At 48.8% G+C, this 21,362-nt stretch overlaps 1 protein-coding gene across 3 annotated transcripts in view; it reads right to left on the bottom strand.

The window, feature by feature from the left end:
- ACACA (acetyl-CoA carboxylase alpha) overlaps positions 1-21,362 on the bottom strand; it is a 1,281,346-nt gene that overhangs the window by 162,028 nt on the left and 1,097,956 nt on the right. For all 3 annotated transcript variants that reach the window (XM_069614682.1, XM_069614683.1, XM_069614684.1), the window contains 2 exons: positions 9,837-10,014; positions 7,614-7,726 (listed from right to left, as the gene is read on the bottom strand). In XM_069614682.1, the coding sequence (XP_069470783.1) occupies positions 7,614-7,726; positions 9,837-10,014 (291 nt within the window). The remainder of the gene's footprint in view (positions 1-7,613; positions 7,727-9,836; positions 10,015-21,362) is intronic.

Here is a 21,362-nt window from a genome sequence, read left to right as displayed (position 1 = left end):
GGGGCTAAGATCCGGGAAGAGGTTTACTAGGTCAGGCCATGGGGCTAAGATTCGGGAAGAGGTATACTAGGTCAAGCCATGGGGCTAAGATCCGGGAAGAGGTGTACTAGGTCAACCCATGGGGCTAAGATCCGGGAAGAGGTTTACTAGGTCAAGCTATGGGCCTAAGATCTGGGAAGAGGTTTACTAGGCCAAGTCATGGGACTAAGATCCGGGAAGAGGTTTACTAGGCCAGGCCATGGGGCTAAGATCCGGGAAGAGGTTTACTAGGCCAGGCCATGGGGCTAAGATCTGGGAAGAGGTTTACCAGGCCAGGCCGTGGGGCTAAGATCCGGGAAGAGGTTTACTAGGTCAAGCCATGGGGCTAAGATCCGGAAAGAGGTGTACTAGGTCAAACATGGGGCTAAGATCCGGGAAGAGGTTTACTAGGCCAGCCATGGGGCTAAGATCCGGGAAGAAGTTTACTAGGCCAAGCCATGGGGCTAAGATCCGGGAAGAGGTTTACTAGGCCAAGCCATGGGGCTAAGATCCGGGAAGAGGTTTACTAGGCCAGGCCATGGGGCTAAGATTCGGGAAGACGTTTACTAGGCCAGGCCATGGGGCTAAGATCCGGGAAGAGGTTTACTAGGTCAGGCCATGCGGCTAAGATCCGGGAAGAGGTTTACTAGGTCAGGCCATGGGGCTAAGATTCAGGAAGAGGTTTACTAGGTCAAGCCATGGGGCTAAGATCCGGGAAGAGGTGTACTAGGTCAACCCATGAGGCTAAGATCCGGGAAGAGGTTTACTAGGTCAAGCCATGGTTTACTAGCCCAAGCCATGGGGCTAAGATCCGGGAAGAGGTTTACTAGGCCAAGCAATGGGGCTAGGATCCGGGAAGAGGTGTACTAGGTCAAGCCATGGGGCTAAGTTCCAGGAAGAGGTTTACTAGGCCAAGCATTGGGGCTAAGATCCGGGAAGAGGTTTACTAGGCCAAGCAATGGGGCTAAGATCCGGGAAGAGGTTTACTAGGTCAAGCCATGGGGCTAAGATCGGGGAAGTGGTTTACTAGGGCAAGCCATGGGGCTAAGATTCGGAAAGAGGTTTACTAGGTCAAGCCATGGGGCTAAGATCCGGGAAGCGGTTTACTAGGTCAAGCCATGGTTTACTAGGCCAAGCCATGGGGCTAAAATCCGGGAAGAGGTTTACTAGGCCAAGCAATGGGGCTAAGATCTGGGAAGAGGTTTACTAGGTCAAGCCATGGGGCTAACATCCAGGAAGAGGTTTACTAGGCCAAGCAATCGGGCTAAGATCCGGGAAGAGGTTTACTAGGCCAAGCAATGGGGCTAAGATCCGGGAAGAGGTTTACTAGGTCAAGCCATGGGGCTAAGATCCAGGAAGAGGTTTACTAGGCCAAGCAATCGGGCTAAGATCCGGGAAGAGGTTTACTAGGTCAAGCCATGGGGCTAAAATCCGGGAAGAGGTGTACTAGGTCAAGCAATGGGGCTAAGATCCGGGAAGTAGTTTACTAGGCCAAGCCATGGGGCTAAGATCCGGGAAGAGGTTTACCAGGTCAAGCCACGGGGCTAAGATCCGGGAAGAGGTTTTCTAGGTCAAGCTATGGTTTACTAGGCCAAGCCATGGGGCTAAGATCCGGGAAGACGTTTACTAGGCCAAGAAATGGGGCTAAGATCCGGGAAGAGTTTCACTAGGTCAAGCCATGGGGCTAAGATCCGGGAAGAGGTGTACTAGGTCAAGCCATGGGGCTAAGATCCGGGAAGAGGTTTACTAGGCCAAGCAATGGGGCTAAGATCCGGGAAGAGGTTTACTAGGCCAAGCAATGGGGCTAAGATCCGGGAAGAGGTGTACTAGGTCAAGCCATAGGGCTAAGATCCGGGAAGAGGTTTACTAGGCCAAGTCATGGGGCTACGATCCAGGAAGAGGCCATGGGGCTAAGATCCGGGAAGAGGTTAACTAGGCCAAGCCATGGGGCTAAGATCCGGGAAGAGATTTACTAGGCCAGGCCATGGGGCTAAGATCCGGGAAGAGGTTTACTAGGTCAGGCCATGGGGCTAAGATTCGGGAAGAGGTATACTAGGTCAAGCCATGGGGCTAAGATCCGGGAAGAGGTGTACTAGGTCAACCCATGGGGCTAAGATCCGGGAAGAGGTTTACTAGGTCAAGCTATGGGCCTAAGATCTGGGAAGAGGTTTACTAGGCCAAGTCATGGGACTAAGATCCGGGAAGAGGTTTACTAGGCCAGGCCATGGGGCTAAAATCCGGGAAGAGGTTTACTAGGCCAGGCCATGGGGCTAAGATCCGGGAAGAGGTTTACTAGGCCAGGCCATGGGGCTAAGATCTGGGAAGAGGTTTACCAGGCCAGGCCGTGGGGCTAAGATCCGGGAAGAGGTTTACTAGGTCAAGCCATGGGGCTAAGATCCGGAAATAGGTGTACTAGGTCAAACATGGGGCTAAGATCCGGGAAGAGGTTTACTAGGCCAGCCATGGGGCTAAGTTCCGGGAAGAGGTTTACTAGGCCAAGCCATGGGGCTAAGATCCGGGAAGAGGTTTACTAGGCCAAGCCATGGGGCTAAGATCCGGGAAGAGGTTTACTAGGCCAGGCCATGGGGCTAAGATTCGGGAAGACGTTTACTAGGCCAGGCCATGGGGCTAAGATCCGGGAAGAGGTTTACTAGGTCAGGCCATGCGGCTAAGATCCGGGAAGAGGTTTACTAGGTCAGGCCATGGGGCTAAGATTCAGGAAGAGGTTTACTAGGTCAAGCCATGGGGCTAAGATCCGGGAAGAGGTGTACTAGGTCAACCCATGGGGCTAAGATCCGGGAAGAGGTTTACTAGGCCAAGCAATGGGGCTAGGATCCGGGAAGAGGTGTACTAGGTCAAGCCATGGGGCTAAGTTCCAGGAAGAGGTTTACTAGGCCAAGCATTGGGGCTAAGATCCGGGAAGAGGTTTACTAGGCCAAGCAATGGGGCTAAGATCCGGGAAGAGGTTTACTAGGTCAAGCCATGGGGCTAAGATCGGGGAAGTGGTTTACTAGGGCAAGCCATGGGGCTAAGATTCGGAAAGAGGTTTACTAGGTCAAGCCATGGGGCTAAGATCCGGGAAGCGGTTTACTAGGTCAAGCCATGGTTTACTAGGCCAAGCCATGGGGCTAAAATCCGGGAAGAGGTTTACTAGGCCAAGCAATGGGGCTAAGATCTGGGAAGAGGTTTACTAGGTCAAGCCATGGGGCTAACATCCAGGAAGAGGTTTACTAGGCCAAGCAATGGGGCTAAGATCCGGGAAGAGGTTTACTAGGTCAAGCCATGGGGCTAAAATCCGGGAAGAGGTGTACTAGGTCAAGCCATGAGGCTATGATCCGGGAAGTAGTTTACTAGGCCAAGCCATGGGGCTAAGATCCGGGAAGTAGTTTACTAGGCCAAGCCATGGGGCTAAGATCCGGGAAGAGGTTTACCAGGTCAAGCCATGGGGCTAAGATCCGGGAAGAGGTTTACTAGGTCACGCTATGGTTTACTAGGCCAAGCCTTGGGGCTAAGATCCAGGAAGAGATTTACTAGGCCAAGCAATGGGGTTAAGATCCGGGAAGAGGTTTACTAGGTCACGCTATGGTTTACTAGGTCAAGCCATGGGGCTAAGATCCGGGAAGAGGTGTACTAGGTCAAGCCATGCAGCTAAGATCCGGGAAGAGGTGTACTAGGTCAAGCCATGCAGCTAAGATACGGGAAGAGGTGTACTAGGTCAAGCCATGGGGCTAAGATCCGGGAAGAGGTTAACTAGGCCAAGCCATGGGGCTAAGATCCGGGAAGAGATTTACTAGGCCAGGCCATGGGGCTAAGATCCGGGAAGAGGTTTACTAGGTCAGGCCATGGGGCTAAGATTCGGGAAGAGGTATACTAGGTCAAGCCATGGGGCTAAGATCCGGGAAGAGGTGTACTAGGTCAACCCATGGGGCTAAGATCCGGGAAGAGGTTTACTAGGTCAAGCCATGGGCCTAAGATCTGGGAAGAGGTTTACTAGGCCAAGTCATGGGACTAATATCCGGGAAGAGGTTTACTAGGCCAGGCCATGGGGCTAAAATCCGGGAAGAGGTTTACTAGGCCAGGCCATGGGGCTAAGATCCGGGAAGAGGTTTACTAGGCCAGGCCATGGGGCTAAGATCCGGGAAGAGGTTTACCAGGCCAGGCCGTGGAGCTAAGATCCGGGAAGAGGTTTACTAGGTCAAGCCATGGGGCTAAGATCCGGAAAGAGGTGTACTAGGTCAACCATGGGGCTAAGATCCGGGAAGAGGTTTACTAGGCCAGCCATGGGGCTAAGATCCGGGAAGAGGTTTACTAGGCCAAGCCATGGGGCTAAGATCCGGGAAGAGGTGTACTAGGCCAAGCCATGGGGCTAAGATCCGGGAAGAGGTTTACTAGGCCAGGCCATGGGGCTAAGATTCGGGAAGACGTTTACTAGGCCAGGCCATGGGGCTAAGATCCGGGAAGAGGTTTACTAGGTCAGGCCATGCGGCTAAGATCCGGGAAGAGGTTTACTAGGTCAGGCCATGGGGCTAAGATTCAGGAAGAGGTTTACTAGGTCAAGCCATGGGGCTAAGATCCGGGAAGAGGTGTACTAGGTCAACCCATGAGGCTAAGATCCGGGAAGAGGTTTACTAGGTCAAGCCATGGTTTACTAGCCCAAGCCATGGGGCTAAGATCCGGGAAGAGGTTTACTAGGCCAAGCAATGGGGCTAGGATCCGGGAAGAGGTGTACTAGGTCAAGCCATGGGGCTAAGTTCCAGGAAGAGGTTTACTAGGCCAAGCATTGGGGCTAAGATCCGGGAAGAGGTTTACTAGGCCAAGCAATGGGGCTAAGATCCGGGAAGAGGTTTACTAAGTCAAGCCATGGGGCTAAGATCGGGGAAGTGGTTTACTAGGGCAAGCCATGGGGCTAAGATTCGGAAAGAGGTTTACTAGGTCAAGCCATGGGGCTAAGATCCGGGAAGCGGTTTATTAGGTCAAGCCATGGTTTACTAGGCCAAGCCATGGGGCTAAAATCCGGGAAGAGGTTTACTAGGCCAAGCAATGGGGCTAAGATCTGGGAAGAGGTTTACTAGGTCAAGCCATGGGGCTAACATCCAGGAAGAGGTTTACTAGGCCAAGCAATGGGGCTAAGATCCGGGAAGAGGTTTACTAGGTCAAGCCATGGGGCTAAAATCCGGGAAGAGGTGTACTAGGTCAAGCCATGGGACTATGATCCGGGAAGTAGTTTACTAGGCCAAGCCATGGGGCTAAGATCCGGGAAGAGGTTTACCAGGTCAAGCCATGGGGCTAAGATCCGGGAAGAGGTTTACTAGGTCACGCTATGGTTTACTAGGCCAAGCCTTGGGGCTAAGATCCAGGAAGAGATTTACTAGGCCAAGCAATGGGGTTAAGATCCGGGAAGAGGTTCACTAGGTCAAGCCATGGGGCTAAGATCCGGGAAGAGGTGTACTAGGTCAAGCCATGCAGCTAAAATCCGGGAAGAGGTTTACTAGGCCAAGCAATGGGGCTAAGATACGGGAAGAGGTGTACTAGGTCAAGCCATGGGGCTAAGATCTGGGAAGAGGTTTACTAGGTCAAGCCATGGGGCTAACATCCAGGAAGAGGTTTACTAGGCCAAGCAATGGGGCTAAGATCCGGGAAGAGGTTTACTAGGTCAAGCCATGGGGCTAAAATCCGGGAAGAGGTGTACTAGGTCAAGCCATGGGGCTATGATCCGGGAAGTAGTTTACTAGGCCAAGCCATGGGGCTAAGATCCGGGAAGAGGTTTACCAGGTGAAGCCATGGGGCTAAGATCCGGGAAGAGGTTTACTAGGTCAAGCTATGGTTTACTAGGCCAAGCCTTGGGGCTAAGATCCAGGAAGAGGTTTACTAGGCCAAGCAATGGGGTTAAGATCCGGGAAGAGGTTCACTAGGTCAAGCCATGGGGCTAAGATCCGGGAAGAGGTGTACTAGGTAAAGCCATGGAGCTAAGATCCGGGAAGAGGTTTACTAGGCCAAGCAATGGGGCTAAGATACGGGAAGAGGTGTACTAGGTCAAGCCATGGTACTAAGATCCGGGAAGAGGTTTACTAGGCCAAGTCATGGGGCTACAATCCAGGAAGAGGCCATGGGGCTAAGATCCGGGAAGAGGTTTACTAGGCCAGGCCATGGGGCTAAGATTTGGGAAGAGGTTTACTAGGCCAGGCCATGGGGCTAAGATCCGGGAAGAGGTTTACTAGGTCAGGCCATGCGGCTAAGGTCCGGGAAGAGGTTTACTAGGTCAGGCCATGGGACTAAGGTCCGGGAAGAGGTTTACTAGGTCAGGCCATGGGACTTAGATTCTGGAAGAGGTTTACTAGGTCAAGCCATGGGGCTAAGATCCGGGAAGAGGTTTACTAGGCCAGGCCATGGGGCTAAGATCCGGGAAGAGGTTTACTAGGCCAAGCCATGGGGCTAAGATCCGGGAAGAGGTTTACTAGGCTAAGTCATGGGGCTAAGATCCGGGAAGAGGTTTACTAGGCCAGGCCATGGGGCTAAGATCCGGGAAGAGGTTTACTAGGCCAGGCCATGGGGCACAGATCCGGAAAGAGGTGTACTAGGTCAACCATGGGGCTAAGATCCGGGAAGAGGTTTACTAGGCCAAGCCAAGGGGCTAAGATCCGGGAAGAGGTTTACTAGGCCAAGCCATGGGGCTAAGATCAGGGAAGAGGTTTACTAGGCCAAGCCAAGGGGCTAAGATCCGGGAAGAGGTTTACTAGGCCAAGCCATGGGGCTAAGATCAGGGAAGAGGTTTGCCAGGCCTTGGGGCTAAGATTCGGGAAGAGGTTTACTAGGCCATGCCATGGGGCTAAGATCCGGGAAGAGGTTCGGAAAGAGGTTTACTAGGCCAGGCCATGGGGCTAAGATCCGGGAACAGGTTTACTAGGTCAGGCCATGGGGCTAAGATACGGGAAGAGGTTTACTAGGTCAAGCCATGGGGCTAAGATCCGGGAAGATGTTTACTAGGTCAAGCCCTGGGGCTAAGATCCGGGAACAGGTTTACTAGGTCAGGCCATGGGGCTAAGATACGGGAAGAGGTTTACTAGGTCAACCATGGGGCTAAGATCCGGGAAGAGGTTTACTAGGCCAAGCCATGGGGCTAAGATCCGGGAAGAGGTTAACTAGGCCAAGTCATGGGACTAAGATCCGGGAAGACGTTTACTAGGCCAAGAAATGGGGCTAAGATCCGGGAAGAGGTTTACTAGGCCAAGCCATGGGGCTAAGATCCGGGAAGAGGTTTACTAGGCCAAGCCATGGGGCTAAGATCAGGGATACTTTGTGATAGCATTGTTTGTTCCGTGGAATCATGGTCTCCAAACTCCAGACCAGAGGGCTACCTGAAGTGGTGTGCTTTTAACCCTCCCCATCCCACCACATGGGAAAGTATACTGGGCACTGTCTCTCTGGCCTTTCGGATAGGAGGCCTGGCTTTGTTTCTCCTCTACCCAGGAAAAGGTGTTTGGGATTTGACGATGAGTTTCCTGCACATCGTGTGCCTGACCATGGTGACACCTCCTCCTCTCCAGTCAGTTTCTTAAAAAACAAGACAATGTGGAAAGCGGCAAAGAAAAACATACCCAGTCTCTCCGCCAACCGGATGTATACAGGGTCCACCCTCCGCATGGTTTTCACCAAGTCCTTTCTCCGGAATTTGATCTCTACGGTGCCTTCTGCCTCCAGGACTCCACCTCTGATGGCCAAACAAGAAAGAACATCATTTTGCTTTTCATTATCTACGAGGTTATACAGAGCTCTCAAGTTTCCTGTGGCCAAGTGTGGGAAGGCGACTCCTAGTTTGTCCTAAATTTCACATTGGAAAGTAAAAACGACAAGCCCCAGAATTCAGACAGCAAAAAAAAAAAGAGAATTGGTTGACCTTATCATGCATGGCCACAGGAAACGTGAGATTTCTGGTTACGGAGCAGCTTGTAAACCCTGGCTTCCAAACGATAGCTTTTATAAATTGAGTAATCAAGGCATACAAAGAGAAGGTGATTTACAAACTGTCAGCCGGGAACCAGGACCTGGACTCCCAACATGACTGAAGACTTAAGCCCCACTGGGGTTTGCACCTCCTGCCTCTACTCAATTTCAAAATCACATTTTAAAGCTGCATTTCATCCATATTTCCCTTTGAACTCCTGGCAAGTACTGCACTTACCACACTTTTACTGGCCTACAAGTAGATGTTTCCACTAAGTCCCAGGAACATCAACATATGCTATTACTGCAAATGAAGGTTACTATTGCAAACAGATTATGAACCTTTTCTTGAATTTGTCTCTCCAAGGGAGGTGTGCTTTGTGTTGAGGAGATATTTGGAATGAATGGCATCTGGGTGTAAGCATTCCAGGAGACCGCTCTAGACTCCAACTAGAACAGGAGTTCCTTGTAACCTTCAGAAGCCTAGAAAGCAGTCCCAGCTCTCTGACGTTTCATCCGGGCTATGGACATGTGACCATAGACAGGCACTAAAACGATAGTAGGGTGTGCAAGACCTCTGAAGGCTTGGCACCTTTTCAACCCTCTGATAACAACCCCAGAGGTAGACTAGGGGGTGGGCACCTTTTCATACTGGATGTGCTATGAAAGTGGCCAACCTCTTTTATGGTTTTATCAGGAATATTGCAGTCGGTATACACGCATTTCGCCTAATGGATTTTCATCGTGGTACATTTCATCGCCGAATTTTTCATCGCCAAAAACCCTTTTTTTTAAATATATTTTTTTTGGGGGGTGTTTTGTAGGGGTTGGGGTATGATTATTAAAGTCGGGAGGAGGGTCTGGGGGGGTGAACCCGCCCCAGAAATAAAAATAAAAAAACAGGGTTTTTGGCGATGAAAAATCGGCGATGAAATGTCACACGATGAAAATTCATTTGGCGAAATAACGTAGAACCTTGCAGTCATTCTTCACAAAAACCTGTATGGGGTTGCTGTTGGTACTCTTGTTCAGAGACTAATTTCCATAGCATTTCGGTGCTGGACTGCCCATGTGGGCAGGACAAAGACTGATATGCAAATGGGTATTTCCCATCTGTGAAAGGTACAGTGAGCAAAAAGCTTGTGCTGCAAACTCTCATCTCAGAACAGGTTATCATGCCATGTTCTTTCTGGAGAGGAGTGCCTGCTACCTTTTTTGAAATATTTGAAAGGAACTTTGGGTTGGTCACCCTGAGTTACCCGAACCAGACATGGACTCCCTGCTCACTGTGTTCAGAGAGACAAAGCTTCACCTCACTGATGAGGCCCAACAAGGCTGAAACACGTGTATGGGGTTGCTGTTGGTACTCTTGTTTAGAGAGGAATTACCATAGCATTTCGGTGCTGGACTCAAAGACTGATATGCAAATGGCTATTTCCCATCTGTGAAAGGTACAGTGAGCAAAACGCGTGTGCTACAAACTCTCATCTAAGAACGGGTTATCATGCCATGTTCTTTCTGGAGAGGAGCGCCTGCTAGCTTTTTTTAAGTATTCTTCACAAGTGGGCAAGGGCGCCCTCCCCCACCCGACCCTTCAGTCACCTTCCTATTTATAGCTCACAGGCCTTATCACTCACCCCATCCCCCGGTTTCTGATCTTATCCCCCATCCCACTATGTCCTGCTGTACAATATCTGACCATGACCCTTCCACTTCTCACTTTGTTTCACTCCCAACCATCACATTAGCTGAAGCATCCCACCCCCCCCCCCCCCCCCACTACTGTGGAGTGCCAAGAGGTTGGGAAAACAACACAGGACACTTTACAAGAAATGGAGCATCCACGATGGTGTGGGACTGTGCGACACAACTCGTACCTGCTCTCCCTGTCTGCGTACATCTCCATGTGGCGAGGGTTGATGGTGGGGTCGATCACCACCCAAGAGCCGCCTCTCAGCTCAGCCTGTGGGGGGATGTACACCAGCACGGGCTGGCGGTACTCGCGCAGCCCGTCCACAATGTAGGCTCCAAACTTCAGCACCTGGTCGTACATGTCTAGGAGAATAGAACACAAACACAGAAACAAAACAAGAGAGTATTTTACTTGCATGTCAACCATCACGCTTGACAAGCACAAAGCCTTATGCTATCAGTTCTGTAGAAGACAGCCAAGGAATCCATTTTCATCACGAATCACGGAGATAAAACGGATTATCCCATTTGTAAATACATTTTTAGAGCAGATGGAGCACAGCTTGGCATCCAGATGTTCTTTTAATACCAGGTTTCCAAACTGGCATTCTTCCCAACACTGGCTCCATGTGTTGCTCAACAGGATTCTTAAAGCATCGCTGTGCAAGCCCACTGGCCCGTTCAGCAGGCTAGACACTACAGCAAAGTCCCACATGAAGTGACAACACAGAGCACAGAAAATGGCGGTGGAACAGGTTAGTGAAAGGCAGAGGGCCATCCGTCCAGGTACCTCCTTCTAATGCATGCTACCTTGAAGTGTTAAAAGATGCATCTAAAAGTGTATTGACACAAATGGTAATTGAATGGAAGGAGCTTGGGACCAGAATGCTGACGTAGTTATCTCCATGTTGCTTGCACTCAAATCCTGTTCTGGTGATTCGATTTCCAGAGGCTGACTTTAGGTTTGGGTCCGGTTTTCGAATATATTATTGGCGTTTGCCCTCAAGTCATTTTAGATGAAGCATAGAATATTAAATTTGATTACATTTAATCATCAGCTCTATGGGGAGTCCGCGGAGCTCTTTAAATCTGGGGGTGATGTGCTCTGTTTACTTAAATTCAAGCAATGCCCAGTGACTTGTTGTTGTATACTGTTTTTTCGTAGATTCGGCATAGACAAAGTTGCAATAATGCAGCTTAGGACCAAAGCTCTGGCGAGTTCAATGTCATGATTTATTTATAGAAGTGAAATTTGCTTTCATCGGAGACATTACAAGTTTGTCGGTCCGGAAACAAGGATGCAGGTAAGTTCACCGGCACCTTTGTTTCCAGTCTGGCAAATTATGAGCTTGCCTGCCCTGACCGCTGCACCCGACAGGTCTGTCCCTGCCGGGCGCAGCGGCTGCGGTACGCAGACTCTTCACGGAAGCGCCTGCACCATTAGAAACGGTGCCGGCACTTCCGAGTCCACATGCCCAACGAGTCCTTTGGGACTCTACGGGAATGGGCACTAACATTTTAGCGGCGCCTGACTTCCCAGGCCGCCAGACTTGTAATATCCCAGTGGCACCAGGAAGTCTGGCGCCGGTAAAATGTTATGAGTCCGGCAGCAACACGCCAGTAGCAACGGCAGGGCTACCACCAGACTAGGAATGAGGCCCATAGTATCACTAACGTACTCAGCAAATCTTACACCAATCTAGTGCTCTCCGTCTCTCTGAGGTCTCGTTCTCTATCTCTCTGCCTCACTGAATGTTTCTGCAGGTGAGAGATGTGTAGTCAAGGGCAAGTCTGCTAGAGACACCCCAGCTATTGCTGACAGCAGCGTTATCAGATAAAAGAACACATATCTCGAAGGAGGCAGGATGTGCAGTGTTTTTATGGTTCAAAGAAGGATATTTTGCGCCTACGTGCATAGCCCTGCCCTGGTTGGATCCGTGCCTTCCACGGCACACTGCTTGCCGACTGCCGCTTTCTCTCTGCATGTGAATTACAGCACGAGTTTACTGTCAGTTGTACCGCTTGGGTCTGCATTACCACTTCTTGTATTGGCTACACAGATGGACCATCACTGGCCAAAACTACAGGTCTGCTCTGTGAAAGTGGATGTGTGTGTGTGTTGTAGAGATATCCCACATTAGGCATTTGGTGAGAGACTTGCTCTCTGGGAAAGGGGTCGGGTGGCTTTGGGGGCCGGGAGCCACTGCCTGCTAAGTGATGCTGGGACCGAACAGTGTGGAGAAGATCCCCTGTTCCACCCCACCATGCTCGAGACGTTTGGCTGGGGCTTGTTATATTGCTAGGCCATATGATCCAAACCCCTTTAAGAGGACCCCGTACTTAAGTAGACCCCATCCATCCAGCTAAAAACCTCTGGCCCGTTGCTCACAGAGACAGATACCTTTGTGTGTCCCGTAACCCCCACCACGTAGTGGCAGTGATTTATATTGCATAGAGGGTACAGTGTCATGGCCACCAAGGTGGGGCAATGTATTGATTTCAATCCACAAAATGTCAAGGACTAGACACCCACCTGATGCAGGTGAACCTGCCTAATACCCACACTGCTGGCGTAGGCAGGTTGTGGGGCACAGGAGTATGGTGCCCCCGTCAGTGACCTAGGGTCCACCCTGCCATATGGCCAGGACTCTGCTGTGTCTCTCAAACATGGTTCCGAAGTCGAACTTTCTACAGTGCTGATAATGTGCTCAGTGCCAAGGAAATCACACCTATTACTTTGTCTTTTCAAGGAGATTCACTGCACAATGATAATAGATTTAAAACAAAGTAAAACAGTAGTAGATATTCATACTAAAAACCCTATTAGTGACTGAACATCTTGATAGTGGAAGTCACTGCAAAACATTGGAACCCACATTCATATCGCGATCAAAGCTATCCCTTATACCAAGAGTAAACAATATGTATAACGTGTTGCAAATTACTGGACAATAGCTGTGTCCTGACTTCCTTGTGGCAGCTGGCCTGGATGCATACTTGCGGCACAAAAAACATGTTCGACACTTGTGGAAAAACAGCTGGTGACTATCACACACGCGTCTCTGTGGCATGTGTGCCTTGAAAGCATCTCAGTCCATTGGACAGGATCTCAACTGGTTGCATACCTGGTCAGGTGTTATGAGCAAGTCTGCACATCAAATTGCATTCTGGTCATTTTAGTCCGCTAGTGATATACTGTGAACTGGGCAGGAATGTCAAACGACCTTTGCAAACAAAGCAAAGACTTGCGCCGCTGGATTTCAGAATATCTTTATGAAACGGGTTGAATGAAGTAAACAGGAGGGAAAGCTGGGCTGTGGTCTCCCTTTTGTACTAGCTTCAGAATGTCCCCATTAAGCAGTTACTTTGCACGGAGATTGTGGTTGTGTGGAAGAAGAGACAATAGTTATTAAGAAGGCACATCCTATTGCTCAAGGTTCCCGTAAATATCGGGCTCAAGAGATCATTGTGAAACATGCATGCACTGTTTGATTTGTGGCAGGGCTCTTTGATTTTCATCCTGAAAGTTCCTTTTATTTGGAGCAGATCTCATTGTCATTCTTGGTGCTAGGGTTCAGAGCCACCGGCTGTCTAGAGCGGCTTGGCTTCACTTGGTAAGGTGCCGAGCCATCCGGCGTGTGGCCGCTGTCCTTTTGGTGCCACTGTCTGCCTTGGGAGGTGCAGTGAGGCGTGCATCTACCGTGGGCACCAAGTGGAGAGCCGTCTGCACCAATACCTTGTCAAATATCGCCAAGATCACATTTGTATACTCCTCCCACTGCTCCGAAGAGGAACCTGTGCAGAATGTTTCCTCTTTCTGCTTAGGGGAAGGAGGAATCTGATTAGGGGAAGGAGGAATCTGTGGGAGGACTCAATCCATTACACACGTCCATTCCATTTCCATGCAGAATCCATGGCCAAAGCCCTATATAATCTGGGATCGGGAAGAGAGTACTGGGAGTGATTTGGGAAGGAGGCAGAGTGCTGGAGAGAGATGGGGTGGACTGGGAAGGGGGTAGTCAAGCAGGAAGGTGAAGGCTTGAGAAAGGTAGCAAGAAAGACTAGCAGGAGTCAGGTGGGAAACTAGGAGTAGATGATAAAAAGGAACATCGGAAGGGGGAGGTGGGGGATAAGGAGGTGGTAAACAGAAACAAAAAAAGGAGAGCCGTTACAAGAATTGGAGATAAGGGAGGAGAAGATGTGGAGTGCACTGCAGAGGTGGGTAAAGGGGAAGATGTGGAATACAGGAAGGAAGTGCTTGGAGGCAACATCAGGTGGAATCATTGATTTCAGGAGATACCCTGGAGCGGGATGAGGATAATGCCGAGGGGAGGAGGAGAAAGATGCAGAGATGAGGGTGTGTAGCGAGGAGGCTGGCGGAAGAAAGGACAGGCAACGGGCATGCCAGCAGCATCAAAGGGCTGAGTTAAGGAGGGAGGGAGACAGGACCATGGCAAGGAGGCACAAGACTAGACGAAGGAGAAGAACAGCAGAGCAGAGAAGGCATGATGAAGTACAGAAGAGTTTCCATTTGGTACGAGACTCATGCGACTCATGGAGTAGTTCGATGATGATGGAATGATGGGGACTATAGCCAGAAAGCTGAGTCAAAGCGGAGAGGCCAACTAGATACTAGTTCAAAAGCAGTTTATCTGGCCAGCGTACAGGTCGAGGCTTTGGGGTCTACGCTGATTGAGCCAACTGCGAAGTCCATTTGGCCTACATTCTGGTGAAAGCTCTGAAACTTAGACTCTTAGACTGGGGTTATTCAGCCACAACTGCTGCAGTGAACATGGACTAGAGTGCAACCCATGTAGGGTACTGAGGCGCAGATGAGGGGGTCCTCCCAGGAGAGCCAACTGCGAGGAGATCATGTCCAATCACCTGCAGGAGGGGCCTGCCAATTCGCAGCTATCAGGTTTGGGGTGTAACCTGTAGCATCTGGAGTGCCTTACTGCGCGGCATTGCCTGGCACACCGCAGCTGTGGCGCAGTGGACTAATGCATCGTCTACACGGATCTGCACGTTACCTCATCATCAGAGGTTTGAAGCCCGGCAGGTCCACACAGTCCTCCATCCTTCTGAGCTCGATAGAATGTGTATCAGTGAGTTGGGTAACAAACAACATCTATTATTATTCTACAGCATGAACATACCCCCAGCGGGGGTGAATGCTCTACAAAAAAAATGCATTGCGTTATATTATGGGGTTTGCAGTGGCTGCTGGAGTCTTCGTGGTTGGTTTGAATCAGGTGGTTGAATTAATTCATATTAGTTCATCTTCACAACAGGGGCTACCATACTCGATGGTATTGCTAACTTTCCAAGCTGATGGTTTAACAATTCTACAGCGATCACGACCAAGGCAGACTTCCTTCCTGACAGATGCCCGCAGAGCAGCATACAATAATCCACCTGCAGCAATAGGGTAGCATCCAAACTCTTCGTGTTCTTCTCGCCCATGGTTGCTGTGGGGTTGGTCTTCACTTGCTCTCTGCTGCTAGGATCCTTGAAGTCGGACCAGGCAAAGGTCTGGTTTCCCACCCGGTGCATTTTCCTGCAATCGGGGCTCTCGGCGACAGATCACGCAGCATGACCAGGCGTACAATCCAGAGGCAGCACAGTGGGATTAGCAAATCGCAGCCCACTTCCATGCCAAGGATGGGGAGCAGACAGGCTGGCACGGGAGTGGGTTGAAGGAACAAAGTAAAGGCGCATTGGGGAGTAAGGGGCATCTGGGCATGGAGCACCAGGGAAAGATGCACAAGCGAAGATGCCATTATCTTCGGCATCAAGGGCACTACAGGAGCCGAGTCGCCAGCGAATAGACGGAGGCATTACTTGAAGTTACAGCCAAGTTTTAGACTTTGAAATTGGAACAATCCTGCAAGTGAAATGAAAGCCATTCTGGCTAAAACTGATATTAAGGTCTCTCGCAAGCCGGGAAATGTAAGTACTTAAAAGAGTGGATTTTTTTCTTTTTTTCCTGTCTCCATATATGGCCTCAAGGCTGGCAGAATTTGATTAAACAGGTCTGTGATTATGTTAAGAAGTGCAAAGATTTTTAACAAGGCACGAGACCACGCAGCCACAGACCAGAGTAAACCTTTCTGGCAAACAAGCGTATGGTAAAGACACATTTTGGAATACCTTACTTATAAAGACAATATATTATGTGTAAAGTTTTTATGTGCCATTGTTTTCATGTGGGTGGGGGTGACACCATACTGTACACTGAGTTCCGGTATCCAGTGATAATGTCGACGTGAAAATGGCCGCTAGGTGGCGACATTTCCTTAAAAATGCACCTTGCAGACAATCAAACACTTTACCAAATAGTCTAGGATTGAAGCTAATAATATCTATTTATACCCTTACTAGAATATTTGTGGAGAGAATTTTAGGGGTCAGGGAAAAAAAGTCGCCTACCTGCCGACTTTTTCACGGCGAGATATCACATGGAACCTGAGTTTCACGCGAAAATAAAGAATGACTAATTTCGATGTTACAAAAAAGTGGACCAAATGACATTCCATTTTATCCCCCCCTTTTTGGGCAACTCTTAAAATGAACCCATCCTACTCTGTGACCCCACGCCCCTGTTTTGTTGTCCAACCTCCTTCCATCATTCCCCTAATCCTCTAACTTTCACCCCCCAACAAACACCACCGGCGGGGTCTGTAGCGGAAACCCAATTACGCCCCCATACTAAGCCTTATTTGGCTTGAGGACATCAACTGTTGATTCCCATGCTAAAGTACGCTGCCAGACATAGCGGGTGAAGTACAATGCTAAGGATAGTAGCTAAAGTAGGGTACCCGGGATAGCAGCTAAAGTACGCTGCCAGACATAGCGCGTGAAGTACAATGCTAAGGATAGTAGCTAAAGTAGGGTACCCGGGATAGCAGCTAAAGTACGCTGCCAGACATAGCGCGTGAAGTACAATGCTAAGGATAGTAGCTAAAGTAGGGTACCCGGGATAGCAGCTAAAGTACGCTGCCAGACATAGCGCGTGAAGTACAATGCTAAGGATAGTAGCTAAAGTAGGGTACCCGGGATAGCAGCTAAAGTACGCGTGAAGTACAATGCTAAGGATAGTAGCTAAAGTAGGGTACCCGGGATAGCAGCTAAAGTACGCTGCCAGACATAGCGCGTGAAGTACAATGCTAAGGATAGTAGCTAAAGTAGGGTACCCGGGATAGCAGCTAAAGTACGCTGCCAGACATAGCGCGTGAAGTACAATGCTAAGGATAGTAGCTAAAGTAGGGTACCCGGGATAGCAGCTAAAGTACGCTGCCAGACATAGCGCGTGAAGTACGCTGCCATGCACAGCACCTCAAGTACACTGCCAAGGATAGTAGCTGAAGTAGGGTACCTGGGATAGCAGCAAAAGTACCCTGCCAGGCACAGCGGTTGAAGTACTCTGCCAGGCAAAGCGGCTGAAGTACGCTGCCGATGATGGCGGCTGAAATACACTGCCAGGGATATCGACTAAGGGCGCTGCCAGGCGCAGCGGCTGAAGTACGCTGCCATGGATAGCGGCTGAAATACACTGCCAGGGATAGCGGCTGAAGTGCGCTGCCATGGATAGTGGCTGAAATACGCTGCCAGGGATAGCGGCCGAAATACGCTGCCAGGGATAGCTGCCGAAATACGCTGCCAGCCGTAGCGGCTGAAATAATGCTGCAAGGAATAGCAGCTTTTTTGGTTTTCCTTACAAATGCAAACACTGCATAGATACATTATTTAAGACCTATTTTTTTTTTTACACAATGTACATGATCTGATATCATCATTTAATCCGGTACACTTCTTTAATGAAAATCCACAAATGCAGTGGAGCACAACACAGATGATGAAAATGGGCGTGATTCATAAAGATTTGCACCAGAGGAAACGAGGAGATACTCGTGAACATCTTTGCTTCACACCTGCTAGCTTTATTTCGGGGCCCAAAAGCTTAGAACTGGGGACATTGTAGGGATGCCTCGCCCATCCTATCCTGGAGAGCGCTTTTGCGCAAACGCTATTCACAACAATGTTTTCAAGGCATATCAGAAATGCTCCAGGCATCTCCAGGCTTGCTCCAGTTTTAGGCTTTGGGAATTGGGTGTAAGGCAGGAGGCGCAGATCTAAAATGCTCTAGAGCAAATCTTTGGGAGCCTGGCCAAATGCTTTGAAAGACTGTGGGAGCAAGCCAGAACCCCGATTTTACTCCCGACAACAATGCAGTCAATCCTCTTTCTCTGCTGTCCTAAATCACACACTGTACTTCCCAGCACTCATGTCACTCTGGACTCAATTTAGATGAGAAGCAAGTACTTTCCATGCCAAGTAGAACGAATGCCATTTTAGCAAATATGCAACAAAAGTGTTCGCATGGTAAAACCCGTCAGAACTCTCCGATTACAGATCAGGGGCAGTCTCCAACCACAGTTTCACAGGTGATCCCTTGTCAGCAAGTTGTTAGCTTTCACTTCTCTTTCTTTGTAACAGCACAAAAGCACAAAGCGAGCAATGCGCGTGGACGCGGTAAGCAGCACATTTCACGGGGATTAACCAAATCCAAATTGGATCGTTTGGTAGGATAACAAAAATGGATCCCCACTCAATAGATTGATTGTTAATATTATATCTAATGTAAAATTCTCAACTAATGCTACTTTTAAAATTGTTTATACAATCATGGCCAAGTTTCATGCCCAGGTGGTACTAGCCCGAGGACCAAGTTAAAGGCATGAGCATAGTTATAGCCTTAAACAAGGTCAAAGGCCTCATTACCATTCGAGTAAGCCGAAAGATTGGGCATTATGGATATTAGCCATCACTGCATAACATCCGGGGTGCTGTGGACTTCTTTTAACCAGAAGAAATGGTGCGCAAGGAGAACACAAACGGTTTCTACTGAAAGTAAAATATCAAGAAACAAAGATGGCTGCCATGGAAACAGTAAGCAGAACAGACAGTCCCTCTTATTTCCAGCTAGAGATAAAAGCGCGGTGAGAATGAAAACCGGATGCACGCAGAATTAGTTCAGGTAGCGAATTTGGGGGGTGGCAGGATGTGGTACCCTGGTTTGTGGGGGAAGGCCAGGCAGGGAGTTGCATGCATTAGCAATCGTGTGCAACGGGAGGAGACTCTGGCAGCCTGCATGACAGAACAAATTACTTTCCCCTGGTAGTGTTCTTTCTTATGGCTATTCGACTTGCACAGATTCCTCATATTCATATATCTAAGATGAGCAATCTGTGGAAGGACACAATCCATTAGAATGCTGGCTTTCTGCGGTGAACAAAGCCTGCCTTCCCATTGGCTGGTGCCTTCTTCTCCCAGTGTGATAATGGAAGTTTGCACCTGTAGTGCACAGATTCAAGGAATCATGATTGATAATAATGTATCCTTTAGGTCACTTCTATAGGTGTAGGATGCCAGGTTTGTCTACTTCCACCAGCATAGCCCAAGAGATATTAGTTGTGACAGCAGAACACGCAGAACATACAAAATACACTCAAGATAGGTTCAAAGAATGTTATTTTCACAATTACACCGTCAATGTGCATTTGTTTGATGTCATCGTTGTTAAGCTGTTTTCAATCATCTGGTCACTTGATCATACCAATTCTTACAACACACTATAGAAAATCAGTTTCCGAACCAAATATTTCCATCAAATTGTTTGAACTAACAAAAAAAACATATCTACCACGTATGCTCCTATCACTTTAACAGCTTGCCCTGCACAGTACCATTCCACCAAAGAGAACATCCCTTTTAGGGAAGGCATGGCGTAACACCACAGAAAAACAGAACCTGTGAGCTACTCCACCACCTCGTCAGACGGCAGGTCCACATTCAAAGTCAGGAGCAGACAAAGATGCCACAAGCAGCCTGGGTGTTCCTCTGTTGCCTGGTGGGGAGAACACAATGGTGTATATCAGAGCAGTGAGGCATTCCTAAAACAGGTGGGGACCCACTATCGAGATATTTATGGACCTGGCTAACTAGCATTTGCCCAGTAAGGTCAATCGCCAGTCCGGCCCCGCCCATGGTCCACAGCGGCTGGGTATATTCTCGTTTCACCCTGAATAAATAAAGCACCACCCTGTACTAGAACAATATAGTATTAAAGAGAGAGATACCCTCTGTAGAAGCACAGAAGCAGATCTATGACCAAAACTGTAAACGGGCTAAGAGAGCCACAAGGGATTCAAAGTGAAGCGAGTAAGTGTACTTGGGGAATTATAGAAATGAATAAAACAAGTCTCAAGAGACTATTTGCAGATTGTATATTAAGACTGGTATTGGCAGTACCCTCAGGAGAAGGCAGTCATTCTCCTGACCCAGGTTAGTTTTCGCTCAGTGGTAGGGTCAGTTACGGTAGTTTTGGACAGCAGACTTGTTTCCAAGGACATTCACGACTGTCAAACAAGCACCTTAGTTAGTAAAATAGGCAGGGACCACCCATAGTAATAGGAAAAGTTAGGCCTTCTACCTTTACTTTAAAAAACAAGAGTACATCATGTCCTCGGAGTCCGTTTCCTTCTTCTGACCTGCCACAATGGTAAAGGCTATGATCCTTTTCAAATATCCATAAGGGATGGAACATGTCTCAGGCATTGCAAGGGCTGTTTCTTTTTTTTACATGGTACAGCAAGCAGTCTGCGAGCTATTGCAACCAGGCGCTTTTCCTCAAGATCAAGGATGGGCGTTTGAGAGCTATCGCCACCTTCAATGAGGTTTGCCAACTAACATTAAGTGTTCACAGATATCAATCTATAGGATTGGAACATTGCCAATTCAATCGTTACTGTACAGTATTGGGCCAGTTAATCAGCTTGTACATAGTGATGTGACAACTGGAGGTTAACATACAGAATTAGACATGGGTGACTATCAGCTAAAAGGAAATATTCCATGGAGGGGTTCAGAGTCTCATCTGATATACAGAGTGAAGCTAGAGTTGTCCAAGACATGGCCCACAACCCTGAGGTAAATTATTTCCCATTAGTTGATAGCCATCCATGTAAAATGTTATCTTGAATATGGATTTTTTTCATGAAGTATTGCAGCCTGCTGGTACAATGGGTGGGCTGAAAACCAAGATCCCTAGAGTTTGGCCTATACTCACTTCCTGGAGCTTGTGTAAAGTGTCGGTGGGAGAAGTTTAAGCACGGATGTGATTCAGAGCCTGCCTTGTGGAGCGCAGCCATTGCTGTGTAGAGCAGTGTCATTGGAGTGTTCTTTTTGTAAGGCCAGCGTGGCGCTGGTAGGTGTATAGGTTAATATGTGACATTGCTGTAGACAAAAATAAATTACTTAACGTAATGTTCTTCCTATGCCTTCTTCCCCTGCAGATTCCTCATCCGATAGATATCCTAATCCAGCTCTGCTGCTTGGAAACTTTTCGACAAGGGGCGTAGTGGACCTCGACTCGGCCATCGATCCGTCTTGCTCAGTGCTCGATATTCAGCTCCGGACATGACGTTGAGCATCTTATATATACACCATGTCACTACGCCCATACCTCAGTTCTCCCTTTTCCCCCCGTGCTTGAATACTGCAAAGGAAAATGATGGGAGACCAGACAAACTAGCCTGTAAATTCTTGGCAGTGGGAAAATCCCACAGAGGTGAAAAATCAGAATGGGATAAAACTCCCAATAATTAAAGAGAAATACTATATATATTTTTTTTAACGCAAGTGACCAGCCA

Source organism: Ambystoma mexicanum, chromosome 9 (genome assembly GCF_040938575.1).
Source record: "Ambystoma mexicanum isolate Mex_15411 chromosome 9, UKY_AmexF1_1, whole genome shotgun sequence".
Taxonomy (NCBI): domain Eukaryota; kingdom Metazoa; phylum Chordata; class Amphibia; order Caudata; family Ambystomatidae; genus Ambystoma; species Ambystoma mexicanum.
Note: the sequence above shows the minus strand (reverse complement) of the source record. Positions and strands in the feature narration are given on the sequence as shown.